General features: G+C 35.6%; 4 protein-coding genes across 7 annotated transcripts; all 4 read right to left on the reverse strand.

The window, feature by feature from the left end:
- Positions 1 to 886: 886 nt before the first annotated feature.
- Positions 887 to 3,160, reverse strand: LOC18048648 (probable aquaporin PIP1-2). Its single transcript, XM_006439466.2, has 4 exons — positions 2,727 to 3,160; positions 2,008 to 2,306; positions 1,367 to 1,507; positions 887 to 1,257 (listed from the first exon to the last, which is right to left on the reverse strand). The coding sequence occupies exons 1-4, from the start codon at positions 3,052 to 3,054 to the stop codon at positions 1,162 to 1,164; spliced, it is 864 nt and encodes a 287-aa protein (XP_006439529.1). The 5' UTR covers positions 3,055 to 3,160; the 3' UTR covers positions 887 to 1,161.
- Positions 3,161 to 7,036: 3,876 nt separating this feature from the next.
- Positions 7,037 to 12,638, reverse strand: LOC18048649 (signal peptide peptidase-like 2). Of its 3 annotated transcripts, none has more exons than XM_006439469.2 (14): positions 12,323 to 12,637; positions 11,463 to 11,621; positions 11,239 to 11,350; positions 10,848 to 10,967; positions 10,537 to 10,688; positions 10,232 to 10,414; positions 10,089 to 10,123; positions 9,556 to 9,712; positions 9,111 to 9,164; positions 8,344 to 8,436; positions 8,079 to 8,221; positions 7,791 to 7,861; positions 7,479 to 7,562; positions 7,037 to 7,385 (listed from the first exon to the last, which is right to left on the reverse strand). In XM_006439469.2, the coding sequence occupies exons 1-14, from the start codon at positions 12,467 to 12,469 to the stop codon at positions 7,261 to 7,263; spliced, it is 1,635 nt and encodes a 544-aa protein (XP_006439532.1). In that variant the 5' UTR covers positions 12,470 to 12,637; the 3' UTR covers positions 7,037 to 7,260. The 3 variants fall into 3 exon arrangements, with proteins under 3 accessions (XP_006439532.1, XP_024043825.1, XP_024043824.1); XM_024188057.1 differs by lacking the exon at positions 12,323 to 12,637 and adding an exon at positions 12,237 to 12,306; XM_024188056.1 differs by lacking the exon at positions 9,111 to 9,164 and having other exon boundaries at positions 12,323 to 12,638.
- Positions 12,639 to 15,215: 2,577 nt separating this feature from the next.
- Positions 15,216 to 16,898, reverse strand: LOC18048650. The gene has a single exon (XM_006439470.2). The coding sequence runs from the start codon at positions 16,896 to 16,898 to the stop codon at positions 15,216 to 15,218; it is 1,683 nt and encodes a 560-aa protein (XP_006439533.2).
- Positions 16,899 to 19,490: 2,592 nt separating this feature from the next.
- Positions 19,491 to 23,208, reverse strand: LOC18048651 (UDP-N-acetylmuramoyl-L-alanyl-D-glutamate--2,6-diaminopimelate ligase MurE homolog, chloroplastic). Of its 2 annotated transcripts, XM_006439472.2 has the most exons (5): positions 21,247 to 23,208; positions 20,990 to 21,106; positions 20,727 to 20,902; positions 20,090 to 20,235; positions 19,491 to 19,868 (listed from the first exon to the last, which is right to left on the reverse strand). In XM_006439472.2, the coding sequence occupies exons 1-5, from the start codon at positions 23,108 to 23,110 to the stop codon at positions 19,850 to 19,852; spliced, it is 2,322 nt and encodes a 773-aa protein (XP_006439535.1). In that variant the 5' UTR covers positions 23,111 to 23,208; the 3' UTR covers positions 19,491 to 19,849. The 2 variants fall into 2 exon arrangements, 1 of the variants encoding a protein (XP_006439535.1); XR_002906583.1 differs by lacking the exon at positions 19,491 to 19,868 and having other exon boundaries at positions 20,146 to 20,235; positions 20,603 to 20,902.
- Between the last annotated feature and the right edge of the window lie 3,793 nt (positions 23,209 to 27,001).

Genomic DNA, 27,001 nt, shown 5'->3' on the forward strand with positions numbered 1-27,001 from the left:
ATTTAGGTTATAGATTTTCAACCTAACTTAACCAACACAAGTTGGATTGAGTTCAACTTGAAAAGAAAGACGATATTTGGCTCCTTAATTTATCTTGTCAACCTTCACTTTTCAATAAATATCATTCATTTCAAAAATAAAACTAATTAAAAAATAAATTTATCTTCTCCCTCAAGCTCTCAAAGGTAACCTTCTCATTTTCATATATCTCTCTTTTTTTTTTTTTTTAAATTTCATTCACCGTTGGAACCAAATATTAACTCCTATTTGAATCTCAAATCTTAGATTATCACACAAAATGAAAATCAATATCACCAATTACCGTAAAACCCATCATTTGTTCATAAAATTTTACAAAACTCAATATTTTAAACTCACCGTATGTTGGTGGAAATTATGAATTAATGGTAAAGAAGTAAGTGATGGCGGTGGCGACGCACTTATTATCCACGAAATGGTCATCAGTCCATTAGTCCATCAAATAAGAAATGAATTCTAAGTCTACACACCTTTATGACTCTTAAACATCTCATTAGTCCATCAAATGGGCGTAAACTCTTGATGAAACAACCCGGAGAAGAAGTTATGCTTATGCATTTAATGGGATGGACGCACTTTACAGAATTCTTAAGTATCTTTTTTCGTTTCTTCTTTTCGCCCCTTTTCAGAGAGGTTTTAATTTCTTATTTTCCTTATCGTTCATTTTCATAAATGCTAAAGTTCCAAGTCCGCACAACCAGTGAAGAATATAGTGCGAACATTCTGAGAGACATCGAAGCGTCGGCATTACGGTGTTCAACAACAATATGAAGCAAGCAATTATATTAGGGCTTCCAAGGATTTTTATCAAACAATATGCTGCAAGATTGGGTGGTGAAACTAAGCATATTTCCTAACTTCAAATGTTTCAATGAATACTCACAATAAGAACCCTTCCAGCAGAATCGACTGTAATAATCTGAAGATAATAACAGAATAATAGTAAAGACTAAAAAAAGAATCCTCCAATCAAAAGCTTAAAAAAAAAATACAGCAAAGCTAGATAATTTACACACACAATTAATTAACATCTTAAACAGTTAAACACCAAATGCACATAAACAAAAAGACACGACAAAGAAGATACAAATTAAAAAAAAAAAGGTCCATCAGCGAACTCTCTTAAGCCCTGGACTTGAAGGGAATGGCCCTGATGACTATCTGGTGGTACACAGCAGCCAGTGCAGCTCCAATGAATGGTCCAACCCAGAAGATCCACTGCAATATTATATTCAAAGGGAAAAACAGTGCTAAGAATTTGATCCGCTAGACAGTAAAAACTACATACAATTAGGAGCATGTCAATTGGGATTGAAGAAAATCATACATGGTCATCCCAGGCATGGTCTTTGTTGAAGATGATGGCAGCTCCAAGACTCCTAGCTGGGTTGATGCCAGTTCCTGTGATGGGGATGGTGGCCAGGTGGACCAAGAAAACAGCAAATCCAATGGGGAGGGGGGCCAAAATCTGCAGTGAAGTTATACACAGTGCAGCAGATGAGAAGCAAAATCATCAACCGCACTCACAAGAAAAGCACTTATAAAAAAGCACTTTACATGTCACACAAACGACCAAAATAATCACGTGCAAGCATCATCATCCAAGGTAAGATCTTATCACCCCAGTCCAACCCAAAAGCCCATCTAAATTTACTTTTTCACACAACCGCACCGCCAGCCAAACTGACCAATCAACCATTTACCAAAAAACAGAACCAAAGCATTGGATTCCAGATGATAGATTCAAGTAATGCTGAAAAGAATTTTCGAAAGTAAGCCTAAAGCAGAATTCCACTCAATAAAGAAGAATTATCTATTATCTATATACAAGAAAAATTGAAAAAAAGAAAACAAACAACACAATATTCCTAATGTAACTAATAATTCAACAAATTGAACACCGAGGGTCTAACAATATTTGTACCGAAGAAAGGAAGATAAAGAATGACATGGGGAAAGAATGCTTACAGGGACATGAGAATCTCTGGCGTTTCTCTTGGCATCAGTGGCAGAGAAGACAGTGTAAACAAGAACAAAGGTTCCAATAATCTCAGCACCAAGACCATCACCCTTGGTGTAGCCGTGAGCAACAACATTGGCTCCACCACCCAACCTCTCGTAGTTCTTTGAACCTTCGAATCCCTTGACAACACCAGCACCACAGATGGCACCAAGGCACTGCATGACCATGTAGAAGACAGCTCTTGTCAGGGAAAGCTTCCTCGCTAGCAGCAGACCGAAGGTCACTGCTGGGTTGATGTGTCCTCCTGTTGTTTAAACAGCAAAGAACAAACAGATCTGATCATCATCACCACCATAAGAAACGAACACAATAAAGAACCCAAATAAAAAAAATTTAAAAAGTAAAAATTAAAACTTTTTCACGTAGAGACGTTGATAAGTATAAAATTTAACTAGGAAAGTCGCAAAACTTAGTCCATAAAAGAAGCATACAAAGAAATCACTAGCCAGATCTAACGATTAGTAGACAAACCAATGGGCAAAGGCTATTCTACGTTTTACTTGTGCAGAAGCATAGAAACACCAGAAAAAGATTTGAAAAAAAAAATGCTTAAAACAATAAAAAAAAAAACTGCATAATGTTTGCATTAATACTCATTAAAGATTTGATTTTTTCCCCCTCTCAAAAATGTAGAAAAAAGTGAACTTACAAAGCTAGAACTGACCTGAGATACCAGCAGTGCAGTAAACAAGGGCAAAGATCATGCCACCAAAGGCCCAAGCAATTCCTTGGATACCGACAGTGGAGCACTTGGTGTTAGACTTAGAGACACCCATGACAGTCAAGACAGTGATGTAGAGGAACAAGAAGGTAGCCATGAACTCTGCAATACCAGCTCTGTAAAAAGACCATGACTTGAGCTCACCAGGCTCAAACAAAGGTGCTGGTGGTGGCTCCTTGTAGTCTTTGTCTGATTGAGCTGATGTCCCAATGGGTTGCCTCTCTGAGAACTTGTTAGCTCCTAGCTTAACATCCTCTTCTTTGCCTTCCATTGACGATGATGAACCTCTCTCTCGCTCTCTTATTCTCTCAAAGAAGATGCTGTGTTTGTGTTGTGTATGTAGCGTAGCGAGAAGGTTGAGGATTAAAGGGTGGTTTTATAGATCAGTGGTATCACTGCCAAGCAGTAGTACATTATGTGGCCACACGACAAAACTGGCTGTCTTTTTATTTTTATTTTAAATTATTTCTTTTTGGCTATTATTTAATTAGTTTGATCATAATAATTAGCATGCTTTAATTGGATTTCTTTTCTTTAGATTAATGTGGAAGTATCGTCGTTAAAGATTGTATCAGGGTTTGCAGGATTGTTCTGGAAAGTGCCGAGAGATGTTGATAGGTACTGGTTGTTTTATTGTCCCCTCAGTCTTATCTTCAACAGTATTAAGCCCGCCCACCCCCCCCCCCCTTTTTTTTTTGGGACAATTCATTAATAAATGCCCAAAATATTTAGCCAATTTTTAAAAGTTAATTCAATTTATAATTTTCTTACTTGTACGGTTAAAAAAATTAAAAAAAGCATTTTAAACAATAATATCCTATTATTATTATTCCTATCACAGTTGATACAATGACCAATCGTGTTTAGCAGCAATATTATCTTACTCGGTCATTATTATCCAAAATAAGTATATATTCTCGGATTCCCCTTAGGTGCAACTGTGGCACGGTGCCACTGTTGCACCGTAGCCTGATCCTATATTCTCACAATAAAAATAGAAAAAAAAGAAGAATTTTGAGCACTCGTATAAATTAATTATGCTTTTGAATATTTTTTGCATTTGATTAGCCGTTTCACGTAATCCGAATAAAGAATGAGAACAAATTCTTGTGGTCCTCGTTTGTAGACCGTGTTTGTTAAATTCTTATGATTAAAGAGAAATCGTTTCTTGCTTTATTGCGAATAAAGAGAAATAGTAGGACCGCCCTGGGTTCATGCCAAACTTGCCCCTAGCGGTCCGGCTCACAGAAGTCTTGCTCGATGACAATTGATATCCTTAATTGCTTCAGGATTATTCACAGGAGTTTGCAGGGTAAAACGGTCATTTTAAGGGAAGAGCAACCGTTGCTTTTCTCGGTGAGGTAGTGGGAAATTTCTTCAAACGGAATGCGAGTCGCGGCCACAGAATTAAAAGTGGGGCAGGAATATGGCAGGCTGAGAAAAAGATGGCCGTTTTATGACCGTTGGGAAAGTGACGTCTTGGAGTAGGCACATGGGCAACGGCTATCTGTAACATTATATGACCTTATAACCAAGTGGAATTACTGTTGCATCCTTATCACATCGTACTGACATCAAGGGGGTCCATTTCCTTCAAGTAATCTATTGTTGCGCACCTATAAAGTGCACCTATAAAGTATTGGGTTTAATTCTTTCTCCAGGTAATTAAGTGGAAGTAATTTTTTTTTTAAAATATAAATAGTGTAAATATCTCGTATTATATAAAATTTAATATAAATTAATCTCAATAATTATTTAAATATAAATTTTAGTAATAGTCTGCATAACGTTAATAATGATATTATATAATATAAATAATAATATCAAATAATTTTAAAAAATTATTATGATGCATTTATATAATATCTCACATTGTTAGCGAATGATTTTCTAACTTGATTTATAAATCATGGACCTTTCTAACTAAGTAGATGTGTTTTGAATTGAAGAATACAATAACAAAATGCAATTGATGTGTGAATGAATATATTGTATTAGATTAATATTACACAATATTTGGCACCATACGATACCGTATTATATATAATAATTTTTTACATCAAATTAATATAATTTAGACTTATTAATATTTTAAAGTTTTATGTTTTTTATTTACATTAATAATTTAATATTATTAATTATTTCAAATTTTATTATTTAAATTTATAAACAAAAAAATTCAAATACATTAATTTAATAAATATTTAAAATAAATTAAATAACTTTAATTGATTAACAAAAAATGGGTTTGAAAAAGAATCTAATACATACCCGCAGAAGGATTTAGATTCGGTGCTGAATTAACGTTTTTACTAACCTCTTAGAAATACACTAATTAGTAGTTATGTGGATAAACTTTAATTTAGTTCTGCAATGACATATTGTTCAATTCTTTATAATCTATTGTTCAATTCTTTATAATCTTTTATTGTACGGATACGTATGGTAATATAAAATTAAGATTTAATTGGTTAGCGAATTTTATTTATGCAGGAAAACCCGCATTAAGCTTTTAATTAATGAGGTACAATGCGTCTCATTCAAGTTCACCAAACACAAGGTTCTTTATAGTTAATGCTGGACCACTAGTAATGCCATCCACTGCGTAGTGCCAAACATGTCATTATAATACTTTGATCTCTTTTCACTAAACTTGGATTAAAATTTTGCCACTAAACAATGAATCACACCTAACATCTTATTACAAGTTAAATACTTTATTTACACACATTTTATATTAGTGTCAAAGACTTAAAACGGGTTTTTAGCAATTGAAGAATGATTCTTGCTTGACCTTGATGCAGGCTCTGAAAGGCTGGACAAAAATCATCTTCAAAGAATAAAGACTTGCTCCTGTTTTAAAAATTAGGCTCCATTTTTCATGACGGCAATGTCTTGAAAGTAATCACAACACAATATTAAACAGAGTCATAAGGACTTCAACTCTTGTCCTCAATAATAACAACCATTTTGCAATTAAAGTTAGATTGTGAAAATTAAAAATTGGAGGATGGCGCATAGATTTCATTAACACTACTATAAAATGGGGATTAGGGCACATCCAATCACGTCATAATTGTTTTTGTTTTGACATGACCCACCTAACACGATAATGACCAAACAAACAGCGGAGATTGGGACCACATGGTCTTGTTTTGAAAGTCTTTGCTTTCTAAAATGTGCTTATTTGGTGAGCCCTATCCTCCTTTCCAAGATTTAACTTTTTGTATAAAGGGGGCGCCAATGATGCTAGCCAACTCACACTGTTAGTCTTCTGCCCTGCACTCACATGCAAACCTAGCCCCACTCCGCCACCTACAGGGTTCATGGCCCATGCCAACCATCCCTGGCATCCAAAAAAATATATATATACAATCAAGAGCAGAGGTCAGCTCAACTGCCCAAACCACCATAATCTCTCCACGTGGCACCAATTTGATATAGATGCTTGTATTTTTCCAAGGCGGGCAGCTGACCTGACCCGACCCGACCCAGCAACCCAAGGATGCACCAAGTGGTTCGTACTTCATAAGCGAAGGAAGGAACCATGAAGTTCATGGCTTGGACTCCAAAAGCAAAAGATCCAACAAGCAGCTCGCTCACACACAGGTGGTCTTCACCAGACGATGCCTTGACCACGCTAAGTGATGGCAACATTTCTCTTATTTGCTTTTCAGAAAGAAATTGTGACCCGGCGTTTCATCTTGAAGGAAAATGATGGGGATATTTCTTTTTCAATAGAAATTTAGCGCTGGAAACACAGCAATAATAAAAGAGCGCATCACTGTTCTTTAAACATTTTCCACCATCAGAACCACATTCTGATCAATGAAAAGCAGAACACATTAATCGTGGGTTTGAGTTGTTTTTCTTGTTCACGGCAATAAAATTGGCCGAAATTTATTCCTAGCATTCAGGAAATATTCAGTCCTTAGCTAGACGCCTAGACTCTTCTCGAGTTTAACAAAGACCTTTTCCTGGCTCCTGAAACTGGGGAATCCGAGAAAATTGCTTAAAAGGCAAACATAGTATTGCCATTGTGCCTTTCAATTCAAATGTTTCAACACTAGAAATAAGAGAAGATAGAATTTCACTTAAAAGCAGCAGCATAGGTTCATACTCTTCAATGATACAATCACCTCATTATGGAGACATGGCGGATGATGAATCACCGGAGATACCATGACAACTGAAATTTGCTACAAATCCCTGAAAAAATTATAAGGTAATCAATGGAGATCACAACATGAAGATAAAGGAATAATGACAGCAAAAACCAAGTAGGCGTGTCATTGGGAAAGGAAATTTATTTATGTCAAAAGACATTACAATTAGGCCCCAGATTAATTGATGATCACTTGGGCTTTCATACAGCATTCCACTGTTATGCTAAGCTTGACAGGCTATTTTTTCAACCGATTTCCAATGATTAGAGATACACTACAAACTCTACATCATAATTACAACAAAAGACGCCTTATTTTTCTACATTTAGTTCATGACTGTGTTGGAGATGGACATGGGGGCAGGGCCTTTCCGGTTCTCCTCTTGTCCATAGAACCCTGAGATCGCCTCTCTTCTTCCCCAATGCCAGAAAAGTCCCTGCATGAACATGTCAAATTTACCATTTCATTAGAAACTTTTAGCCATTTTGCATTATCAAATGATTTCATACACATGGTTTGACTTTATTACCTAACGTGAATGGGACAATATAAAGCAGAGCAGGTTGGCCGTGGCCATCCATCAAGTTCAGTGCCACATATGTGATGAGAAGACCTACCATAAAAAAGATTAGTAAATTCAGAATGGAAAAACCTTGAGATATACATTTAAATATGATGGCAACAGGAAATAGCAAATTTGGGTCTTTTTAACATCTTAATTATCTTTCATTTCCAGAAAATTCAATATTGTGTCTTCAATCTTACAACTTGTAAGACAAAGATGATTTGTTTATTATCTCTCAACTTACACGAGAAACACGATTTGTTTATTATTTCTTACCTAATCCATAAGCCAACATTGCCCACAAAAAGTATCCAGCCTGAAGACTCTTATTTGCTAGCCAGTCGTACCTGTGATGATGAGCCAAGCACAAGCTACTATAGGTTTTTTCATGCGCAACTTATTGATTAAGTTAAGAATTCACTCGCTGGAAAGCATATATCCAGTGGGATGAAAAATATTTGCAATAATACCAGAGGCATTCACCAAAGTATTTAGGAAGTAAAAGCTTGCGAGTACAAAGCACTAATAGGGATGTGGTGTGAGGAAAGGTCAGAGAGCTTGAACCTGAGTGAAAATGCTATAATCAATCCAGGTAAAAGAATATCACCAAAACCGATGATGCTGTAACCGCCCCATGGGTCAAACATGCGAGGAATCTTCAATAGCATTGGGATACCATCCTCACCACTTTTATCGCCACGTGCCACCTATGAAATGAACATTGAAGTAATTCTCAGCATATGAAGCTCCTTTTCTACCTTCACAAGGCCTGATAGTAGTCTAAATAGAAAAATAGATATAAATTCAAACAAGGAGGAAGAATATTTACCACAATCATCACACTTTCATGAAACAACTTCTTGGAAACAAATACCCAAAAGATGTCGTACATGAAGGCACAGCTGAGAAGAACTGTACCCACCTGATCAACAAACCACCTAGAATTAGCCAAATCCATTCTATCTAAAAGCTGAACATAAACTAATCAATATAAAATTACCAAAGAATTTAGATTATAAGCAAAATTTAAATGAAATAAGACCATCATCAGTTAAGGATTAAAGACGTGAAACTAAGGCAATGCAATCATACATAGAACACGAATGATGCCTTCCGTTATGCAAACTCTTGATTCTGATAAACAGCTCATAATTACAGTCACAAATAAAGCCAACAGTAAAAATGTAATTGAAAAAAAAAAAATTGACAATAAACAGCACAAAGAAAATCTATTATTCCCTTTTTATCTCCTGCAAGAGTTCGAATGAGTAACAGAACTAGCAAGTCTAGCATAATCAAATTTCAAGGTGATCACCTTTGCACATCATATTCTTACATTCCCACAAAAACAAAGCAAGTATATAAGCAATAGGGACTTGAAGCAAGCCCAACCATCATAACAAACTACACAATGTTCAGCGATGCCAGATTAGTCAGCAGAAGTACTTTAATTTCAGTTTTCTTTTAGTAGATCACACAAAAAAAAATCCGTTCACACGAAAGCTTATTTAAGAAAACAAACAAACATTAACGATGAAAAGAATCCAAGCATTAACATATTGCCATATTCCGCCAATGTCGCAATTGAGACATTACCTTGAGATTAGGAATATGGACAATTTGCAGGACTGTTATTATCAGCGCAATTCCCTGATTGAAGGAAAAAATTATTAGTTGACTCTGCCCATATAAGTCATCCATCTTCACCTCCTCAAAATTATTGTTAGATAACATGTGAGAGATGTTATACTTCATCCTTAAAAGTGATCATTAGTGTGGTATCATAAATGAAAAATGAAATAGCCAGAAGCAAGCAAAGTGGATTTTCTAGGTGTTCATCAGACAAGTAGCAATATTTAGCATCGTGTTTTTTTTTTTTCCCTTTGCTAAGAATCCGCAGAATGATTGCCACGCCTTAATAATGATCAAACTTAAATTTCAACAAACACAGAAAATAGTAATGACTTCCAGTAACTTTTTGCTAAGATAAGTGAAAAAACATATTATATCGTTAGTAAAAGATAGAGAAGTATATGCTTACAAGAATATCTTGACCAATCCATGCAAAGGAGACCTTGCGATAAATGGCCCACACAACAGCAAATGCTATGCAGAATGGAGTAACAGCCAAAGTAAGATGAGAGACAGCTCCAAAGAAAGGTACTTTGATGAATGATTCTCCAGCACGTCTGAACCACCTGCCCAAGTATGTTTACATTTAATGATTAGCCTTAGAAAGACAACCGTATGAAAATCCATAAAACTGAAAGAAGGAGTATGTGGGTCCATAAATCCATCAGGGAAGCCCATACAAACTACAAGGATATGCATGGAAACAAGGCCAGTAATGAACATTCCTCAGGCATGCTAAGGGACCCAACCCTTCCCCCCCCCCTTTCCCTCTGCCGCTTTAAAGTGGCCACATACCAATAGAAAAGACCTTGATTGAGCCTCCCAAGTCAAGATAACTGAACTGTTTAAAACAGCCTATTACAAGACATGTAGCTGTTTGAGAGTCCACCACGAAGATTATGTCAACGTTGAAAGTTGTATTTAAAATGGAGATATTTTTACCTTGATAATAAAGCAACCAAGCAAGTTTGCAAGCCCTGCATGTACATGAAACAATGGAATTAGAATTGATTTGTTCTTATGTTTATATTGCAAGGGGAGATGTACATACAAGTTCAAGTATTTGTGTGAAAGGGAATGCATACCTCTACACCACCTATGCAGAAAAGAATGACCAATAGCTCAAGGAACCAGTTTGACATAAGTTTGTAAAGCATGACCAAGAAGCATGAAGCAACTAAAACGAATAGGACAGCAGATGCTGTGTTAATGTCCACAACACCACTAACACCTACTGCTTTGGCATCTGGAATTTCGTCTACAGCATCCTATATGAACATTAAAAATTTGAATCAGCAAGTAGTTATAAGCTGAGAAGAGAAAAACAAAACATTTGGGAACAAAAATAGAAGGCTGATCCTAGTTATTAAAAATTCATTCAGATGACAACCTTCAATAACTTCTCTTGTTCAATAGCTGTTTCTCTGGCACTCCATGCGGACCAATACGATGCACACAGGATGGTACCAACTGCCATCAACCATAAAAATACTTCAGCTACATCAACTACCGGTCGTCGTGGAGAATATAACTGCACAGAGACTGCAAAAAACAAAAAGTCTCAGAAACACAACCGATGCCAATTCTTAATGATGTATTCTTTTGAAAGAAAATTGCTGAAACAAACATAAAATAAGATGTTAAAGTTCATCTTTTTCTGCATGCACAAAAAAAAAAAAAAACGCAAAACGTTTTACTTACCTGATGAAGTATTCAGAAGCATCTTTTCCAAGCTGGCACCAGCATCCTGGGGCATCATGACAGCTGGTATGTGTATATCTAGATCAGTTTCATCAGGATCACAGACCATCTTATACAGTTCTGCAAAGGCAGTAAAAGGAAAAAAAATAAGTTGTAAGGCCATGATTGATCAGTTAACATTGCATTCCATCTGCTATTCTGCCAGGCTATTGTGCTTTTATATTGGATGATGCTATAAAGTAGAATACTCTAAACAAGGCCCTATATCATGACCATAAAAAAGCGGAAAATGCGATTTATAATAAGGTCCTTTTTTAGTTTCAGGTGATATAAAGAAGCATTTGCTACTCAATTTTTGGTGCTTGCACGAGAACAAAAAAATGCTGATTACCTTTCTGGTTATTTATGATGAGGAGGGCTGAAGCACCAGCAGCCTCCGCAATATTTGCTTTAGTTGTAAATTTGCAGTTGCCTCGGTCGACCATGATGACATCTCCAGCATACTAACAGAATCCAGATAACACATTGACTTCAATAAACATTTACTACATTCCCCAAATGTGTATAACCATGGGTAAAATATTAAGAGTATTAAGGTAGTTCAAAAGGAAAAACCTTATGCTTTGGCATGCTGCAACAATCCCGGGGATGTGAAAGAGTAAGGTGAATCTGGTTTGCATTTTTCTCCTTTGACACTATTGTGGTGCCAAATCTAGCACCCACACCAACAAATTCTTCATTCTCTATGCCATCAATCCACGTCTGAACTTTTACCTAACAAAATGCAATGACCATTAATGGTTAAATTGAACAGATAAAAACATCATAAAGCTACCCAAAAGCATGTTTAACAGAGAATTTGTAGTTGTCATTCCAATAAAAGCTACCCAAAAGCAGCCGCAAACCAAAATGATAAACATGAAGAAAGAAAAGAGGTAGGTAACTGAATAATGATAAAAAGAAAGTAGGTGGCTCTCATCTTATTTTATTACTCCAACTAGTTTTGAACTTTCTCAAGACCAGATAACCCAAGTGAACAATAGCAGTTGAATTGAGAGATATAAAACATAACACCATCTGCAACTTTACTGGTAAGCATCATGGTGATTGAAACCACATGCACCCAATACAAGTCGCATAAGTCCAGAAAACACAAGCGATCAAAAAATCAATCACACAAGCAACCCAATACCCACTTCACCTTTTTATGCCTATTTTATTTTTCCCCAGGAATCAAGTCCTCCGAAGATAAACAAAAATCAATGGAAAACCAGCTAAAGTACTTCCATAATCATAATCTCAATCAAGATATAAATAGCAACAGTTAGCTGCAAAATACAAGAAATTCAAACTAAACACGTATAAGATAAGCAAATTGATTATTGTTACCATCATGATCAGCTTACATAACTAAGCCCAACAAGGGGGGCAGGTGAGAATCAAAAAGACAAAGAACTGGGTAGAAAAGAAGATACCAAAACGAAGTCGTTCTCACAACCAGGCTTCTTTGGAGCCAAATCGTCGTCGTGAACTATGTCACCAGCTGTGACAGATGCTGGATAACAGACAAGGGAAACTACAGCAACCGGAAAGAGAACCCAGCTTAATCTCTTGAAATCCATGATTTGAAGTTCTCTTTTATGTCCTCTTTCTCCGCATCACACAATCTGAGAGAAGAGATGGGGGGAGAGAGAGAGAGAGAGCGCGCGACACAGGCAGTGTTTTCTCTTTCTGTTTTGTTCTTGGTTAGTTTAGTAGCGGCACTGTAACAAATGATTAAAATAGTAACGATTTAGAAATTTTACGCAAGCTGAAAATAGAATAGAAATAATAAATGGGAGCAATACCAGTCAACGTCCCAACTTTTTATAATTTCGCAAGCGGGGACATAGTTTTTTTCATTTGTATTAAATAGATCCCTCACTGAATAGCAATGGTTGAAACACGGACACCCCCATCACATCAGAGTTCTTCTTCTTGGTTGCATATTCATTCGTATTTCTTAACAAGAACAGGCCAACAGGTGAGTGAATGCTGACGCTAACAAATTGAAGACGACTGGGGTAATTTTGTCATTTCTCCAGGAGTCAGGGACCTTTTTTTTTTCCTTTTCCGTCTTGTTTTGATGTAAATAAATAAACTAGGGATTTTAATGTTATAAACCCGAATAATGAGAACCGTGCGGATCTGCTGCTTTAATAAATGCAACGAACCAACATCATATCGTATCGATTCAGAACGACGTCGTCTAGCGGGTGAAACACTGTATTTAACTGGTTTTGGCTCCACGTGATTTTAACAGTCGTTTATTATCAAAACATGTTTTTTTTTTTTTCTTTTTAGTTTGATCCTATTTTAATTCAATTAATACAATCAAGTATGTACCTGATTAGAAAATTATTGGTAAAAACAGAAAAAGAAAAAACAACAAAATGAAGATGGGAAGTCACTTCAAGTTGTCTATGAGAACACGATGGATGTTGTGAGATGTGTGTCCTAGTTGTGTATTGGTGTTACATGAAGAAGAAGAAGACGACGACGTCGAAGGACCCCGACATGTACTGTCGAAGGCTGTTATCTTGTCCTTTGATGTTAGACCAAGCATGTGCCCATTAGCCGGAGAATGCTACGGTACAGAATCTGTACCTTACAGCACCCTCACAAAATGGCTGTGGGCCCCACTTGGACCCACTTTTCATTTTACTGTGCAAAGGGTGGCGGTAAGTAAGGTACAGAGACTGTAACTTTAGCCACAGCCGTGCCGATTATTTACCCCTACTACCCGCAACTACTGGTCCTTGAATAAAGGATAATGGAGCATTCCAAATTGAACAATTATCTACCCCTAGAAAAATGGAAAAAGGAAAACGAATTCCATTATTTATTTATTTATTTTCCTTCTGTTGTTGGGTGTGCAAGCAAGTTATAGTAGTGGCTTCAATTTCATCAGTTCATGATATAATTATTAAAATGTTTTTATGGAATATAGTACTCTTATCCTTCTTAAAAGTAATATAAATTGTCTAATCGTTCGGTTGCTTTTGGGGATGAGCATAATCTAAACTTAATGGCTTGTCTTTTATGATGGGCCAATTAAAGCACCTGAATTTGCATCTTGTCAATTGTTAAAACAGTCAAGAGCAATATCTGTACGCACTTACTTCGAAGCATCCTTTGGCCCATAAAGGTACAAGCTAGGGATAATTCTATGAGCAACCAATGTTCGACTTTTATTAAGGTTGATCTGGTGAAGGTTTTGAAATTTTGAGCTGATCTTTCATATCTAAAGACTAAATTACGCCGTCGGCAAATTAAATTAAATTAAAAAAAGGAAAATAAAATTATTAGCTGAAGAGAATCCAATGATGTTATATTTTCTTAGAAAATGAGTAATGTCAATTAGCTAACATAAATATTGATTTGATTTGCTTTTAGAACGTGAAGAAAGAAAGTAAACAGTAGGAAGATTTTTTCCAGCAATCAATTCTATAAAGCAGTTAAAGTCACATGTCTGGGTGAAAAACTTTCTGAGATGAGATGACAAAAATAAAGAAATTGGAAACAAAACCTAGTGGATTCTGAACACATGGTTTCACTGTTCTTGAGAGAGCTGAAATGGCAAGGCAACAAAGAGAGAAAAACAGAGCATTAAATCCAACTTCTGATATCTATGGGCTTTGATCCAATAGAAGAAATTTTACATTTATAATGTTATAATGTTGAGTGTAAGAGTTTGAGTTTTCATAAAAATTTTATAGAGATTAGTTTTAGTATTCTCTCAATTATCAACTAATTAAGTGAAGACAGTCTTTTCCTTACGAAATGTAAGTAGAGTAGGAACCTCTCGAATATTTGTGAGGATTTAAAATATCTAGACAAATGCTTCGGTGTGTTAATATATGACAGTGGTCCCAGTTGTATAGTATGATTATAAATATTAATTGTAATATCTCATGTAATGTCAATAACTATTTATGTATATCAGAATTAAAAACAAATATGTATAACAAAATTAAAAAAAAAAATCCAACTTCAGATATTGCACAATGAAAAGGGCAGATGCCCAGATAAAGGACAGAATGCCTGCCAACACCCCACTCACAAGGTTCTTCACCGAGGGATTTATTTCCATGTGCACAATAGTTTGCAAGATCAAACTAAATAGCCTTTTTCATCCAGCTTTCTCTTCAAAACAAAGAATTCGTATAATTCTTCCAAGAAAATACCTACTGCATGCTTCGCTCGTAAAAAATTAAAGAATCACATCACAGGCCAAAACAATGTAAAGCAATATCTATTTAGTAATGAGGCATCAAGGGCATTATTTGTTTAGAAAAGTTTGCTATAAAATCTAGAGGTGAGCGGTAACTACTTAGGGAATGGATAAGCATCTGTAATGCTTGGGATTTGACAATGCCTAAGTCTGCCATCAGCTCTATAATCTGTTTGGCTGAGGAGGTTGTTGGTAACAAAGTTTTCTGATGATGCATAGCTTCCCCCAGGAAACGTTATAGCTCCTCCGTTCATTTGCATGCCTAATGTGTTATCACTCTCTTGGGGTATATTTTCCAAAAGAAACTGGCTGGGAATGCTAAAACCATTGGTATACTGATGAAGTGGGATAGGACATCCAATTCCAGTGCTTGAACTCTGGTTTCCACTGTGGTTTAAATAACTGGTGTCTATGGAACCCATTTGAGCAAAACTTGTACTCTTTCCTTCTAGCTGTATGTTTGGAAGATATCCAAAATGAGTGCTACAATCATGCATTTGCTTTGCCTCTTCTAAATTCACACTGATTTTGTTCTCAGAAACTCTTGGTTGAATATAATTACTCAAAAAGGTGTCAAGCCTATTGTTCGAGTCATGGGACTTGGTTAAGACTGTAGGCAAGGTTAAATACATAGAAGAAGCTACCTGTTGAGTGGGATTGCTGGGTGAAAAGCTTTGTTCAACAGATAATCTCATCCTTTCTGCTTTGTCCTTATCAGTTGATATCATGGATTCAACGGCTTGGCTGTAACCAACTCGATCTTCCCGTGCTTGGTACTGTTTATTGAAATTACCGGTCCTTTTTCCCTTTATAGACCTCTCTGAAGACCCATCATTGCTATTTAGTGCTCTAATGGCCAATACAACACTCTTTGGATGCTGCACCTGAACATTCTGGTCGGAAGCACCAGAAGTGTTAACAGTTAATGCTAATTTCTTTCCTTTCTCCTTTTCTAGTGATGTTAGTGGCCCAGTGGGTTGGCCGCAGGCAACTTGATCACTAGTCTCTGATGATTTGTTGCTTTTAGTGATCTTTTCTAAAGATTCAATTCTGCTGTTTTTAACTCTCAAGCCTGATTTGAAGTTGTTGAGGTAATGAACTTCAGTGTCCTCCTCAAAGTTGTTTTGCTGTTGTCTGTGGACAATTGCTCCATTATTGTTCAGATGTTGTGCTCGGACATCCTCCTCATTGTCGTTGTGTTGCGGAAAATGCACATTCGTCTCAAAGTTGTTGTGCTGTTGGGATTGAACTTTCTTTCCTCTTGAATTGCGTTTTGAATTGCTTTTTCTCCTCCCTTTCTTCAGAGCATTATCATCAGCAACCAACTTGTTCATTTCGTCCCTCATCCATGAAAACAAATTTGCTCTTTTAACTTGAAGCTCCTCTAATAAAGACTCAGTGAAGTTTTTAACACCATGTATTGCAGCAGGGTCATAAACAATACTTTTACTCTTCTTTCTATTGATTCCTTGACGAGAATCACTCTTCACTTCACCATCAGCAATATTCTGCTTACTAACCCTTTTGATTTTCTTTTCTTTACCTTTTGCAAATTCAGTTTGATTCCCAAGACCAGGATTGCTGCTGTGGTTCAGCTCAAGCCTACTAGCATTGCAAGTTTCATCATCATCAAGTGAAATCCTGCTAGAGGCCAATTTATGCTTCTTGAGAACTAGCTGACCAATTGAACTTGATTTTGAATCGTCACTTGAAGAATCTAAGTCATTATCTTTCCTCCTGAACTCCCAGCGCTGCTGAAACTTCAGCTCATCTCTCATTGTAGAGTTGGGTGACATCATAAAACTAAAAACTGTACTGACCTGGGACAGTACGTTCACCAAAGTAATCTTGGATCACCCCCTATAACTTGATTCCAACACCTGGAGATTTTTAAAATTAATTATTGGACTCAGTACTAAAATCGACTTCTCAATAAAATGCTAGGGAATATAGCTAAATAACAAAAGAAAAGGGAATGATGAAATTATGGGTCAAACATTAGGAGTACGTTATATTGATATGATTTTTCATTTGTACGATGAAAAATTTATTATATCTTTTATAATTTTGTCAAAATTATTATTTAAGATTCTGGGTTTGATATAGAACAACTTAATATTTCTTCATTCATTCTCATCCAATCACAAAAGAACCTCTTTTGAGTAGATGGGTTAATTTCTTCATCTTGATGAATTGTAAAATAAAAGGGGATTCTATTATTAATTGCATCAATTTTTTTATAATTATTGGACCCAATCCTAGTATTTTGATTACTGCTGGTACCAATATTCATATTAACCCAGGCTTTCATATTGGCCTTGTTTTTAAGACAAAAATTAAGAATTCTCCAATTAAATTGTATTTATTATATATAATTAATTTTTTTTATAATTATAATTTTTTTTTCAAAGCAGTTGTAGTTTAAAAGTTACACCACCTCAATCTCAAACAAAACCTATATTAAATTAAGATTATAAACTGAAAACTCTTTGAAATTCTAGCTCTACAACTAATACGATAATCATCGAAAAAAAAGAGACAAAAGTTAATATGCATGTAGCCGGTATAAATTTAACAATTACGGGGACAAAAAGTCGGATATTAAAAAGCAAGAGCAGAACTAGCTCAGTGAAGATTGAGTACCTAAATTTCACAATTCGGGACACCAATTTCTACATAAACTCACAACCTAAACAATCAAGGAAGAAATTTAAACCTGACCCCTGTTAACTTATCTATCAGACATGCCACTAAATCCAATGAATTCATAAGCTTGCTTAACGATTCAACATAAGTGATCTGTACATAAAAAGTTAACATAGCAACATGTCCAAAAAATGAAAACAAAGCAGTTTGCAGCATCAACTTATAAACCCAGAAACAAAACCATAAAAGCTGAAGTGTTTATTAGCAAACAAGCATTCAGTTCCGAAGTTAACAACTTCTGGCAAGATCACACTCGCAAACACAAACCTTTAAACATGATAAGGCAGATAAACTAAACGATTCAATGTGGGTCGAAATGTGTTCTTACTTACTGTGAATTGCTGATGATAGGGATCGTTCCTCTTTTCACAAGTCCCACTTCTAACAAAGCTGTGTCTGAGTCTCACTGCATTTATGTTTCCACTTTCTCTCTGTAAGGAAACAGCGAATACGTTTTCATCTGTCTCCTGCTTTGTTTCCATATGTGCAAGGGAGAGTCTCTGCTGAGAGAGTGTGTGTATGTGTCACGGTGTCAGGGTGCATTTGTATTTGCTAGTGTTTCTGTTCATGTCAGTGTGAGTTGGGTCTTAGGTGGGATGTGACTCAGAGAGTTATGACCGATGGGGATGGTAACGACAATTAACCAACATTAAATCACAGGTTTTAATTTTCTTTAAAGAAATTAATTAGATAATTTCCTTCCTTTTAATCAAGTTCAGAGCTCTTTTTTTTTCTAAAAAAAAAAATTATTATCACCTGTTTCCATCAAAGCTAAGCTAAGCAGATTTCTTGCCATGTATGTGTCTCTTTTGCCTTTACTGGAGATTTGCACCTTACTCTTATGCTAGTTTCCTTCAAGTACTTTTTGGCAGCTGTAAAAGAAGTCTCATTTCTTTTTCTTTTGATTCTTTTTTTTTTTCTCAAAGTAATAAAATCATAAACTTCTATGCTGTAAATTAGGGGATAATTTTCTTTGGATGGCAAGTTACCATATCATGCTAAATAAATGCTTAACCAGATTTGGTATTGTAGTAGGAAAAATGATAGAATATCTCTAAGATATCATGTTACTCATACAATATATAAATGATATTATAGTATGTGTACATTTATTTTCAAAAACTGATAATTAAGTGAAAATTATATAAAATAAAATGAAAATGGAAGTTATATTAAATTAATTCGTCTTGCAGTAATTATTGCATGCAAGACATACGGAGGAAGAAATCAGGTAAAAACAAGCTGGTCAATTCATTGCTTTGCAAAAGGCATGCATCAACTTAACACATCAGTTTCAAAAATTGATTGTTATGCCATATATTTCACAATCAAGATTCAAGGCACAGAAATGCATGAGCATTACCCTTACGGGGAAAGACTTCTTTGACCATTTTCTTTCAACAAAATATCAAAGCTGCATTCATTCATTTGAAGTTATGGGCTGAGGCACGACAATTTTGTTTTTCTTTTTCACACGTGAAATTAAATAGATTTTAGCATTGTCTACAAATCCAGCTGGCACAAAATTACCAACAAAACGAAGGCAATTTGTTTGTCCAATTTGACTCCAATTTTGCTAGTGAAATAAATCCCTTATCCCTAAAACTTCATGTTTAACAAATAATAGGCATCTCAAATCAGAATTTGTTACAAACAAACTTCGCTCACCGAAATGGGATACATCATTGGTTCAACGAAGGTGGTTTCGGTCATTAATTTACATTTGCATACAAAGATTGGTACAAAGTTACAGAGATATATCCGCTTACAACAAGATACCATCAAAATTTGTTGTATTGCCTAATGTCTCTGGAGCTTTTATGGAATAACACCATCATATTAACCATGCCGAAAGAGCCCAAGCATCATAGAATTTTAACAATCATTTATCTAGTGTAGGTCTCTTAATGGCTTCACTTCAAATATAATGTACCCTTAGAAATGTACACCCTTGGGGCATTTCTCTAACTCAAGGATTCAAACCATTTCTTTGTATTTAAGTGCAAAGATTCTGGCCTCTCTTTTAATGAGACTCTGGTAACCTGCAGCAGCATGAAGAATGGTTAATACAATGTTTGTCGAGGCATTTATAACCTAGGAAACCACATAAGAGCAGCAAATAAGTTCCCACATCAGCAAACTGACACTGGGCAGTAAAAAAAAAAAAAAAAATTCTTTGGTAGAGCTGTTTACGTCCTTAATCTAATGCTCAGAAGTATCAACCAAGAATGTGTAAAGGAGGGAAAGGATGGAGTTAACTTACCGCCATGGGAATTCACTAGTGTCTATTCCTGCTTGGTGAAGTTCATCAACATACTGCAATGCTTCCCTGCTTTCCTCACGGTCATCAAAGAACTCCTTTTTGTCACCTTCAATTTGATATGTTTCATGACCTTTGCCAGCAACTACCTGGCAACATTGATTATAAAATCAGATAACAAGGATATAAATGATTAAAATCACGATAACAAGGGAGGACAGGCAAGGATAGGTATTGATTAATCAATAAACCATTCAACAATGCAAATTGTATACACCATCTGTTTCCCAAATGTCAAACAGAGATCTGAAAGCTACATGCAAAATGATTTGTTTAAATCACAGAAAACTGCATTTAAATTTACTTTGCTTTACAAAACAGCTAGTTTTTGGAACATTTTCGCCTTCTTTGGTTAACCATACCCAAGTCCTTCGAGCTATTCATAATAAAAACATAAATATTCAATATCTTATGAATATTTCAACTTCAGAAAAACCACTATGATCTGGAACTAACCTACTTACTTTCTGTGGTTCTGCAAACCCTGTCAGTTTCAAGCGTAAACTTTATATACCCATTTCTATTGTTGTTCGACATAAATCCAAACAAAAGAAAAGCATAATGGGATACAGAAACTTACAACCATATCACCTTCTTCACCCATGGCAACAGCACAACGTACTGCTACTCTTCTGATATCATGCAGAAAAAGACGATGACCATTTGGAAGAGGAGGGTAGTAATCATTCTCTCCATATTTCAAATACTCCTGCATTGTCCATCCTACACCAGCCAACATGTCATCCAAGATGTCCACTGGGGAGACGAAATATACAGGCATTAGTTCCAGAAACTGCATTACTAGTCATTTTAGGGTGTGTTTGTATAACATTATATACGTACGTGGATCTTCATTCATTGGATTGTCTGATGTCAGAATAGTCACATCACTTTTATCCGTCGCAATTTTTGTCATCAGAGGTCTCTTACCTCTGTCACTCTCACCAGCACAACCAACGACTGCAGGTAAAAGTAAAACAAATAGGTCAGGGAAGAGTCCAAGAATGCAAAATAATGGATCTAGTCACCTTAGGGCAAAATTAGAAGATGATGTTACTTTCATATACAGAACACACACGCATTTTATATATGAAGCATACCAGTTATTATCCTCCTTGGTGCAAGCTCCCTCACTGAATCAAGTAGTCTAGAAAGGGCATCAGGAGTATGAGCATAATCCACAATCACCCCAAATGCTTGCTCCTCATCTATCAACTCACATCTCCCTGGAACTGCATCGACCTCTTCAATCCCTCTCACAATATCCTCCAATGGCGCACCAACTGCTATTCCAACCGCAACAGCTGCAAGAATGTTGTAAATATTATGCCTTCCAAGCAATCCTGAAGAAATCTCCAGTATCCCATGGGGGGTATTAACCAAAACCTGAGTCTCAAACAATGAGAGTTCAAACTTCAAAGGATGAACATCCGCTTTCTTATTCTCCATTGCAAATGTCACAACAGGCACATCTGGGTTCCCTTGAGCAATAAAAGACGTGGCATTTGGGTCATCAATGTTGACCACCTTCCTATGTCTCTCTGGATCCACCATCCTCGAAAACAACTTTGCCTTGGCATTCCTATATTCCTCTTCAGTCCCATGAAAATCCATATGATCCCTGGTCAAATTAGTAAAAACCGCAATATCAAAATCAACCTCACTGCATCTCCCTAATGCCAATCCATGAGAAGAAGCCTCCATGACAACAGCCTCAGTTCCATTATGGAGCATCTTGGCCATCAAATTTTGAACCATAACAGCATCTGGGGTCGTTCTTGGTGATTCCAACTTATTGTCACCATGAATGTAATATGAAACCGAGCTCAACATCCCAGTCCTCAACCCCATTGCTTCATACATTCCTTTAATCAAATAAGCAGTAGTTGTTTTCCCATTAGTACCAGTTATCCCAATCACTGCCATATTCTTCGACGGATGCCTATAAAAAGAGGCAGCCAATGCGGGCAACACCAAATTAGTATCCTCCACAATCACCAAAGCCTTACAACCCAAAGTCTCCTCTATATCAATCTCTTTACTAGCAACAACAGCAACAGCACCTCTCTTATCAGCCTCACTCAAATACAAATGTCCGTCAGTTTTCCTCCCAACACAACACACAAACAAATCACCAGCACTCACCACTCGAGAATCATGCTGTATTCCAGTGATCTCAACCTCTAAATCACCGTAAACAGAAACTGGCACCACCTTACTCTCATCTAACAACTCAGCTAAACTCATTTTAAACTTGGGTTCCACAATTCTAGCTCTACTCTTACCAAAACTATCAAAATCCAAATCAAAAGACGAATCTAACACTAACCCATTTCCTTTATCTTTATACTTATCACTAGTAGCATCAAGATTCACATCGAACTTACCTGATTTACTATCATCGTCAAAACCCTCATCTTCTTCGTCTTCAGAAACCACTCTTAAGCCCTGTAACTCATCAATCTCTTCCAAGTCAACAACTTCCTCGGGCTCTAACTCTTCAATGCCTTGGCGAGCAGTGTCATCTTCTCGCTTCTTAGGCTTTATAAGTCCTTTTTTAACATACTCATCTCGTTTCATCGCAACAGCTTTATCAATTTCACCAAAAAAATCATCTTGTTCAGAAACATCACCCGTATTGACCGGTGGGTCATCCACGTCAGCAATGGCGTTGAGGTACGTGGACTGATTGGCCTTGAAGTCGTCCTCTTGACGCTTTCGAGCTTTGGCGGCTTGACGGTGGATTTGCTGGAACTTTGAGACTCCATGGGCGGTGTCTTCTGGGGCTTCTGGCGGGTCGTCGTCGGACGGTGTCGGGTAAAACTTTCCGTCAGGGCCGATGGCCTTTAACGGACGGAGGGAAATGAAATTGAAGCGCTTTGGAGGGAAAGAAATGAATGGTTTCGGAGGGAAATTGTGATGAAATTTGAAGGTGAGTGTGGGAATTGTGAAACTGAAACCCATTTGGATATTTGATTTTGAGTGTTTAAAACCGAGGGAGGGGTTTAAGCATGAAGATAGCTTACGGGTTTACGTGTTCGGTTTCCTGTTTCCACGTTCAAAACGGTGCGTCGTCTTTAATGCGCTGGAGCTTTTTTAAGTTTTTTAAATTTATTTCCTAAAGTACATACATGTAATTAACAAAAAATATAAATTTATATATCAAAATTAATTCTTATAAAATTTTAACTAACAAATATTGTTTTTTAAATCACATACAAATCTTATAATATTAAATTTATCTCATATTTTTTTATTATATTATTTTTATCTTTTAACTCTAAATTCTTATAATTTTTTTAGAAACATAATAATATAAATTATGAAATAGAGTCAGTATACAATTTTTTTAAAAATGATTTATCTAATTAAATTTTCACTTAAAATAAAAAAATAATTTATGTCAAGTTGTTTTAAATAATAGTAATTAAAAATAAGTTTTATGAAAAATTTTGGAGCTTTTTTTTCATTTAAAATGATAAGTGTTGGATAGTAATATTCTTGATGTCCACTTTAGTGCAAACTAGTTACTAAACATGGCCAAAGTACAAGAGTGAGGATATCATTAAAATACATATTTTAATACATTAAATTTTTATTTTTTGTTTGTTACTATATTAAAATTTATATTTTTTGTTTGTTATTAGCATCCGCGCTAAAGAATGATATATATTTCAACTAATCATGATAATTTACATGCATGTATGGAAGTTGTAAAAAAGTTAAGAGGAATGCTCCATGAGCACCCAACTTTCTTAACATTGCTCCTTGACCATTTTATTAATCATTATGCGTATACTTCAACTATTGAGTTGTATTCCACATTGGTTAATAAAGAGAAGATACTTGGATTTATAAAGAAAATAGGCTACTTAACCCAATAGGCTAGTCTTTTAAATTGAATATATAAAAATCCTAGACCAAATCCCCCCCCCCCCAATAATTAATATCAGAGGTAGACCTTAATAGACAGAATGTGATGATGGAACAACTCAGGTATATCGGACGAAAGAACTAGGGTCCAGCAGTGGTTTCATCCGAGAGGAGAATTGTTGAGTTGTGTCTCACATTAGCTAATAAATGAAGATACTTGAGTTTATAAGAAGAATAAATCACTCCACCCAATAGATTAGTCTTTTGAATTGGAAACCTTGAAATCCTAAACTAAGCCCCCCCAACACCAACCAATCATGATAATTTACACACATATATATGACAAGCGGTAAATGATTAAATAGAAATACTTCAAGAGCACCAAAAACCTTCTCTTGTTTAATATGTGTAATTAAACAGGTAAGTAATCGGCTCTTTTAATCCACCTTGTTTACATATATAGAAAAATCTATTTTCTCACAAATTCTATTGGGCTAATATGTATTTTCTTTTAGTTTTTCTTATTGAATCTAGAAGTTTTAGGGTTTATTTATCATATTACAATAATTTTGAATTTATTTTGTAGTTAATGCAATAAATATTTACTAGATTAAATCATATTTAATTAATTAAATTAGTAAAATACAATGAAATTTTTAATTGACGAAGTATACGTTCATTGAATTGTAAATGAATGGGGTTTGATGGCTATAGTTTTTGTTTCAATGGGAGTTCATGTAGTGAAAGTCAAGAACTTCAAGATGAACTCGTGAACAACTAAGTATCTATGTAACATGAAAGATATAGCTCATTTGCCACTAGTTCTGAGTAATTTCTGAAATTTGGTTATCAGATTTTTTTTTTTTGTTTTAAAAAAAAACATAGTTTGATCATGGAATATATCATCACAGTATGACATTGCTTAATTAGGTTCACGCCATTGCTTTTGTGGTTCTGTAATTGGAATTCTGCAACTATTCAATCTGCCATCTCATTCACCATAGCTTATCAGATTTTTTTTTTTTAATTGCTTTATACAGCATTGATTGGTGGATAAATTTGAAGTTTCCTCACTGTTCCTAGTCTTGGTTAGCTGTAACCAGTGGAATCCTTTTTATAGTCCAATTATATTGTTTGATTTGCACAATCTTTCTTAGTGATCAGGAAATCAAATACAAAACAGGAGAGTCATTTAGAATATCGCCGGTTTAGTTCAATTTAATAAGCTATATTATTCTTATTCATGTCAGTGTTTTTATGTTTCAAATTTCTTTCTTTAACTAATTCATTTGTTGGATTTTATCCATGCAATTAACAATTTTCTGCTGTGTTTGACATCATTATCTGTTGGACGGAGGTTGCCTGGTGGAGCAGAGACTAGATTGGTAGGGCCAGGCCGAGTCCAGTCCGCGTGTCAGAAAATCCAAATCTCAGGCCCAGGCTAAACCCAAATCGCTGGTATGTTCACTAATGAAATGACGCATAGCAACTTTAATTTGGTCACCGAACATCCGAAATTGGTAGAAGTGCACTTTCATGGCCTGCCTCCTCGTGATTGGCCATCTAACTAAGAAAAGAAGACGTGTTTTGCGGGGATAATACATGTACCATACGAGGAGGATTTGTGACCGGCCAAAGTATCTGATGAAGAGCAACAATAGGGATCTCATATTTTTCATTTTAAATTTTAGTTTAAATGATATATTATTTATTTATTGGTTAATAATTTTTTATAAAATTTAAGTGAATTAATTGAATTATTCTCACTTAAATAATAGTATATCATTTAAGATGATATTAATAACATTATTCGATTTAATCATATAATAAAATAGTAGATTTTGTTATAGAACCAACTGTGGAGTCTACTATAAAATTCATTAAAATTTATATCACAAATATCAGTAAAAATCTCGAAATAAGATTTACTGCTCTGTTAAATAGTAAAACATTAGTTTTCAATTAAATTGAGCTGATAGAACAGTCACACACAAACTTTTTCTGTAACCCGCATGATTAGTTCAGTCATCAGGGACGTTTCTAGAATAAATTACAACAAAATTGTCAGCAGAGGTCGGTGGTTCTTATTATCGACATCATTATCTCCATAATTACTATAAAATATGTGCACTGGCATTTATTGTTTTTTCATGATTGAGGATGCCGTTGATTTTTGAAGTGGTATTTGGACCATTAATAATCACTTGCTTCATTCACTCGCCGTCCCACTAATTTTACTTGCAATCATCCTCCACCACGCGTACTTATAACTAATTGTATACCCTCCACCGAAAAAAATCATGCAGAGGAAATAATTAATATATGTATAATTGTGGCGGCAATACACTATTATTTCTTAATTGATCGAATTCAGGCATAAATTACTACTACTACTCTCTCTAATTGAATTCAACCATAAATTACTACTATTCTCTTATTTCCGTCTTTCTTTCTTCAATCAGAGAAACATAATTTTATTCAATAGTACCTAACAGTACAACAATTAATGTATATTAGTTGAAGGTGCTAAAATCATTCAATAATCGGATTTTTTTTTTGAATACTGTTTATACAGTATTACAATTAATATTTACACACAGATTCTACAATTAGGACCTTCATCGTGGCATGCACTCCTCTGAAGCGCTGCTCAAATTCTTCAGACCCTCTCAAATATTCGAGGGCTGTCCACTCTACTCACATTTCGTGAGGTTACAATTAATATTTACACACAGATTCTACAATTAGGACCTTCATCGTGTCATGTACTCCTCTGAAGCGCTGCCCAAATTCTTCAAACCCTCTCAAATATTCGAGGGCTGTCCACTCTACTCACATTTCGTGAGGTTACAATTAATATTTACACACAGATTCTACAATTAGGACCTTCATCGTGTCATGTACTCCTCTGAAGCGCTGCCCAAATTCTTCAAACCCTCTCAAATATTCGAGGGCTGTCCACTCTACTCACATTTCGTGAGG

Source organism: Citrus clementina, unplaced genomic scaffold, assembly GCF_000493195.1.
Source record: "Citrus clementina cultivar Clemenules unplaced genomic scaffold, Citrus_clementina_v1.0 scaffold_3, whole genome shotgun sequence".
Taxonomy (NCBI): domain Eukaryota; kingdom Viridiplantae; phylum Streptophyta; class Magnoliopsida; order Sapindales; family Rutaceae; genus Citrus; species Citrus x clementina.

What these genes read in the sequence shown, in the direction of transcription:
- LOC18048648 (XM_006439466.2), bottom strand. Translation starts at nt 3,054, where the DNA reads ATGGAAGGCAAAGAAGAGGATGTTAAGCTAGGAGCTAACAAGTTCTCA. An exon ending in CTGCACTGCTGGTATCTCAG is followed by an intron (nt 2,307 to 2,726) that starts GTCAGTTCTAGC and finishes TTTAAACAACAG; the next exon opens with GAGGACACATCAACCCAGCA. An exon ending in CCAGAGATTCTCATGTCCCT is followed by an intron (nt 1,508 to 2,007) that starts GTAAGCATTCTT and finishes ACTTCACTGCAG; the next exon opens with ATTTTGGCCCCCCTCCCCAT.
- LOC18048649 (XM_006439469.2), bottom strand. Translation starts at nt 12,469, where the DNA reads ATGGATTTCAAGAGATTAAGCTGGGTTCTCTTTCCGGTTGCTGTAGTT. An exon ending in GCTTCTGAATACTTCATCAG is followed by an intron (nt 10,689 to 10,847) that starts GTAAGTAAAACG and finishes TGTTTTTTGCAG; the next exon opens with TCTCTGTGCAGTTATATTCT. An exon ending in TATTGTCCCATTCACGTTAG is followed by an intron (nt 7,386 to 7,478) that starts GTAATAAAGTCA and finishes ATGTTCATGCAG; the next exon opens with GGACTTTTCTGGCATTGGGG.
- LOC18048650 (XM_006439470.2), bottom strand. Translation starts at nt 16,898, where the DNA reads ATGAGAGATGAGCTGAAGTTTCAGCAGCGCTGGGAGTTCAGGAGGAAA.
- LOC18048651 (XM_006439472.2), bottom strand. Translation starts at nt 23,110, where the DNA reads ATGGGTTTCAGTTTCACAATTCCCACACTCACCTTCAAATTTCATCAC. An exon ending in TCCAATGAATGAAGATCCAC is followed by an intron (nt 20,903 to 20,989) that starts GTACGTATATAA and finishes TCGTCTCCCCAG; the next exon opens with TGGACATCTTGGATGACATG. An exon ending in GTGAAGAAGGTGATATGGTT is followed by an intron (nt 20,236 to 20,726) that starts GTAAGTTTCTGT and finishes CAATGTTGCCAG; the next exon opens with GTAGTTGCTGGCAAAGGTCA.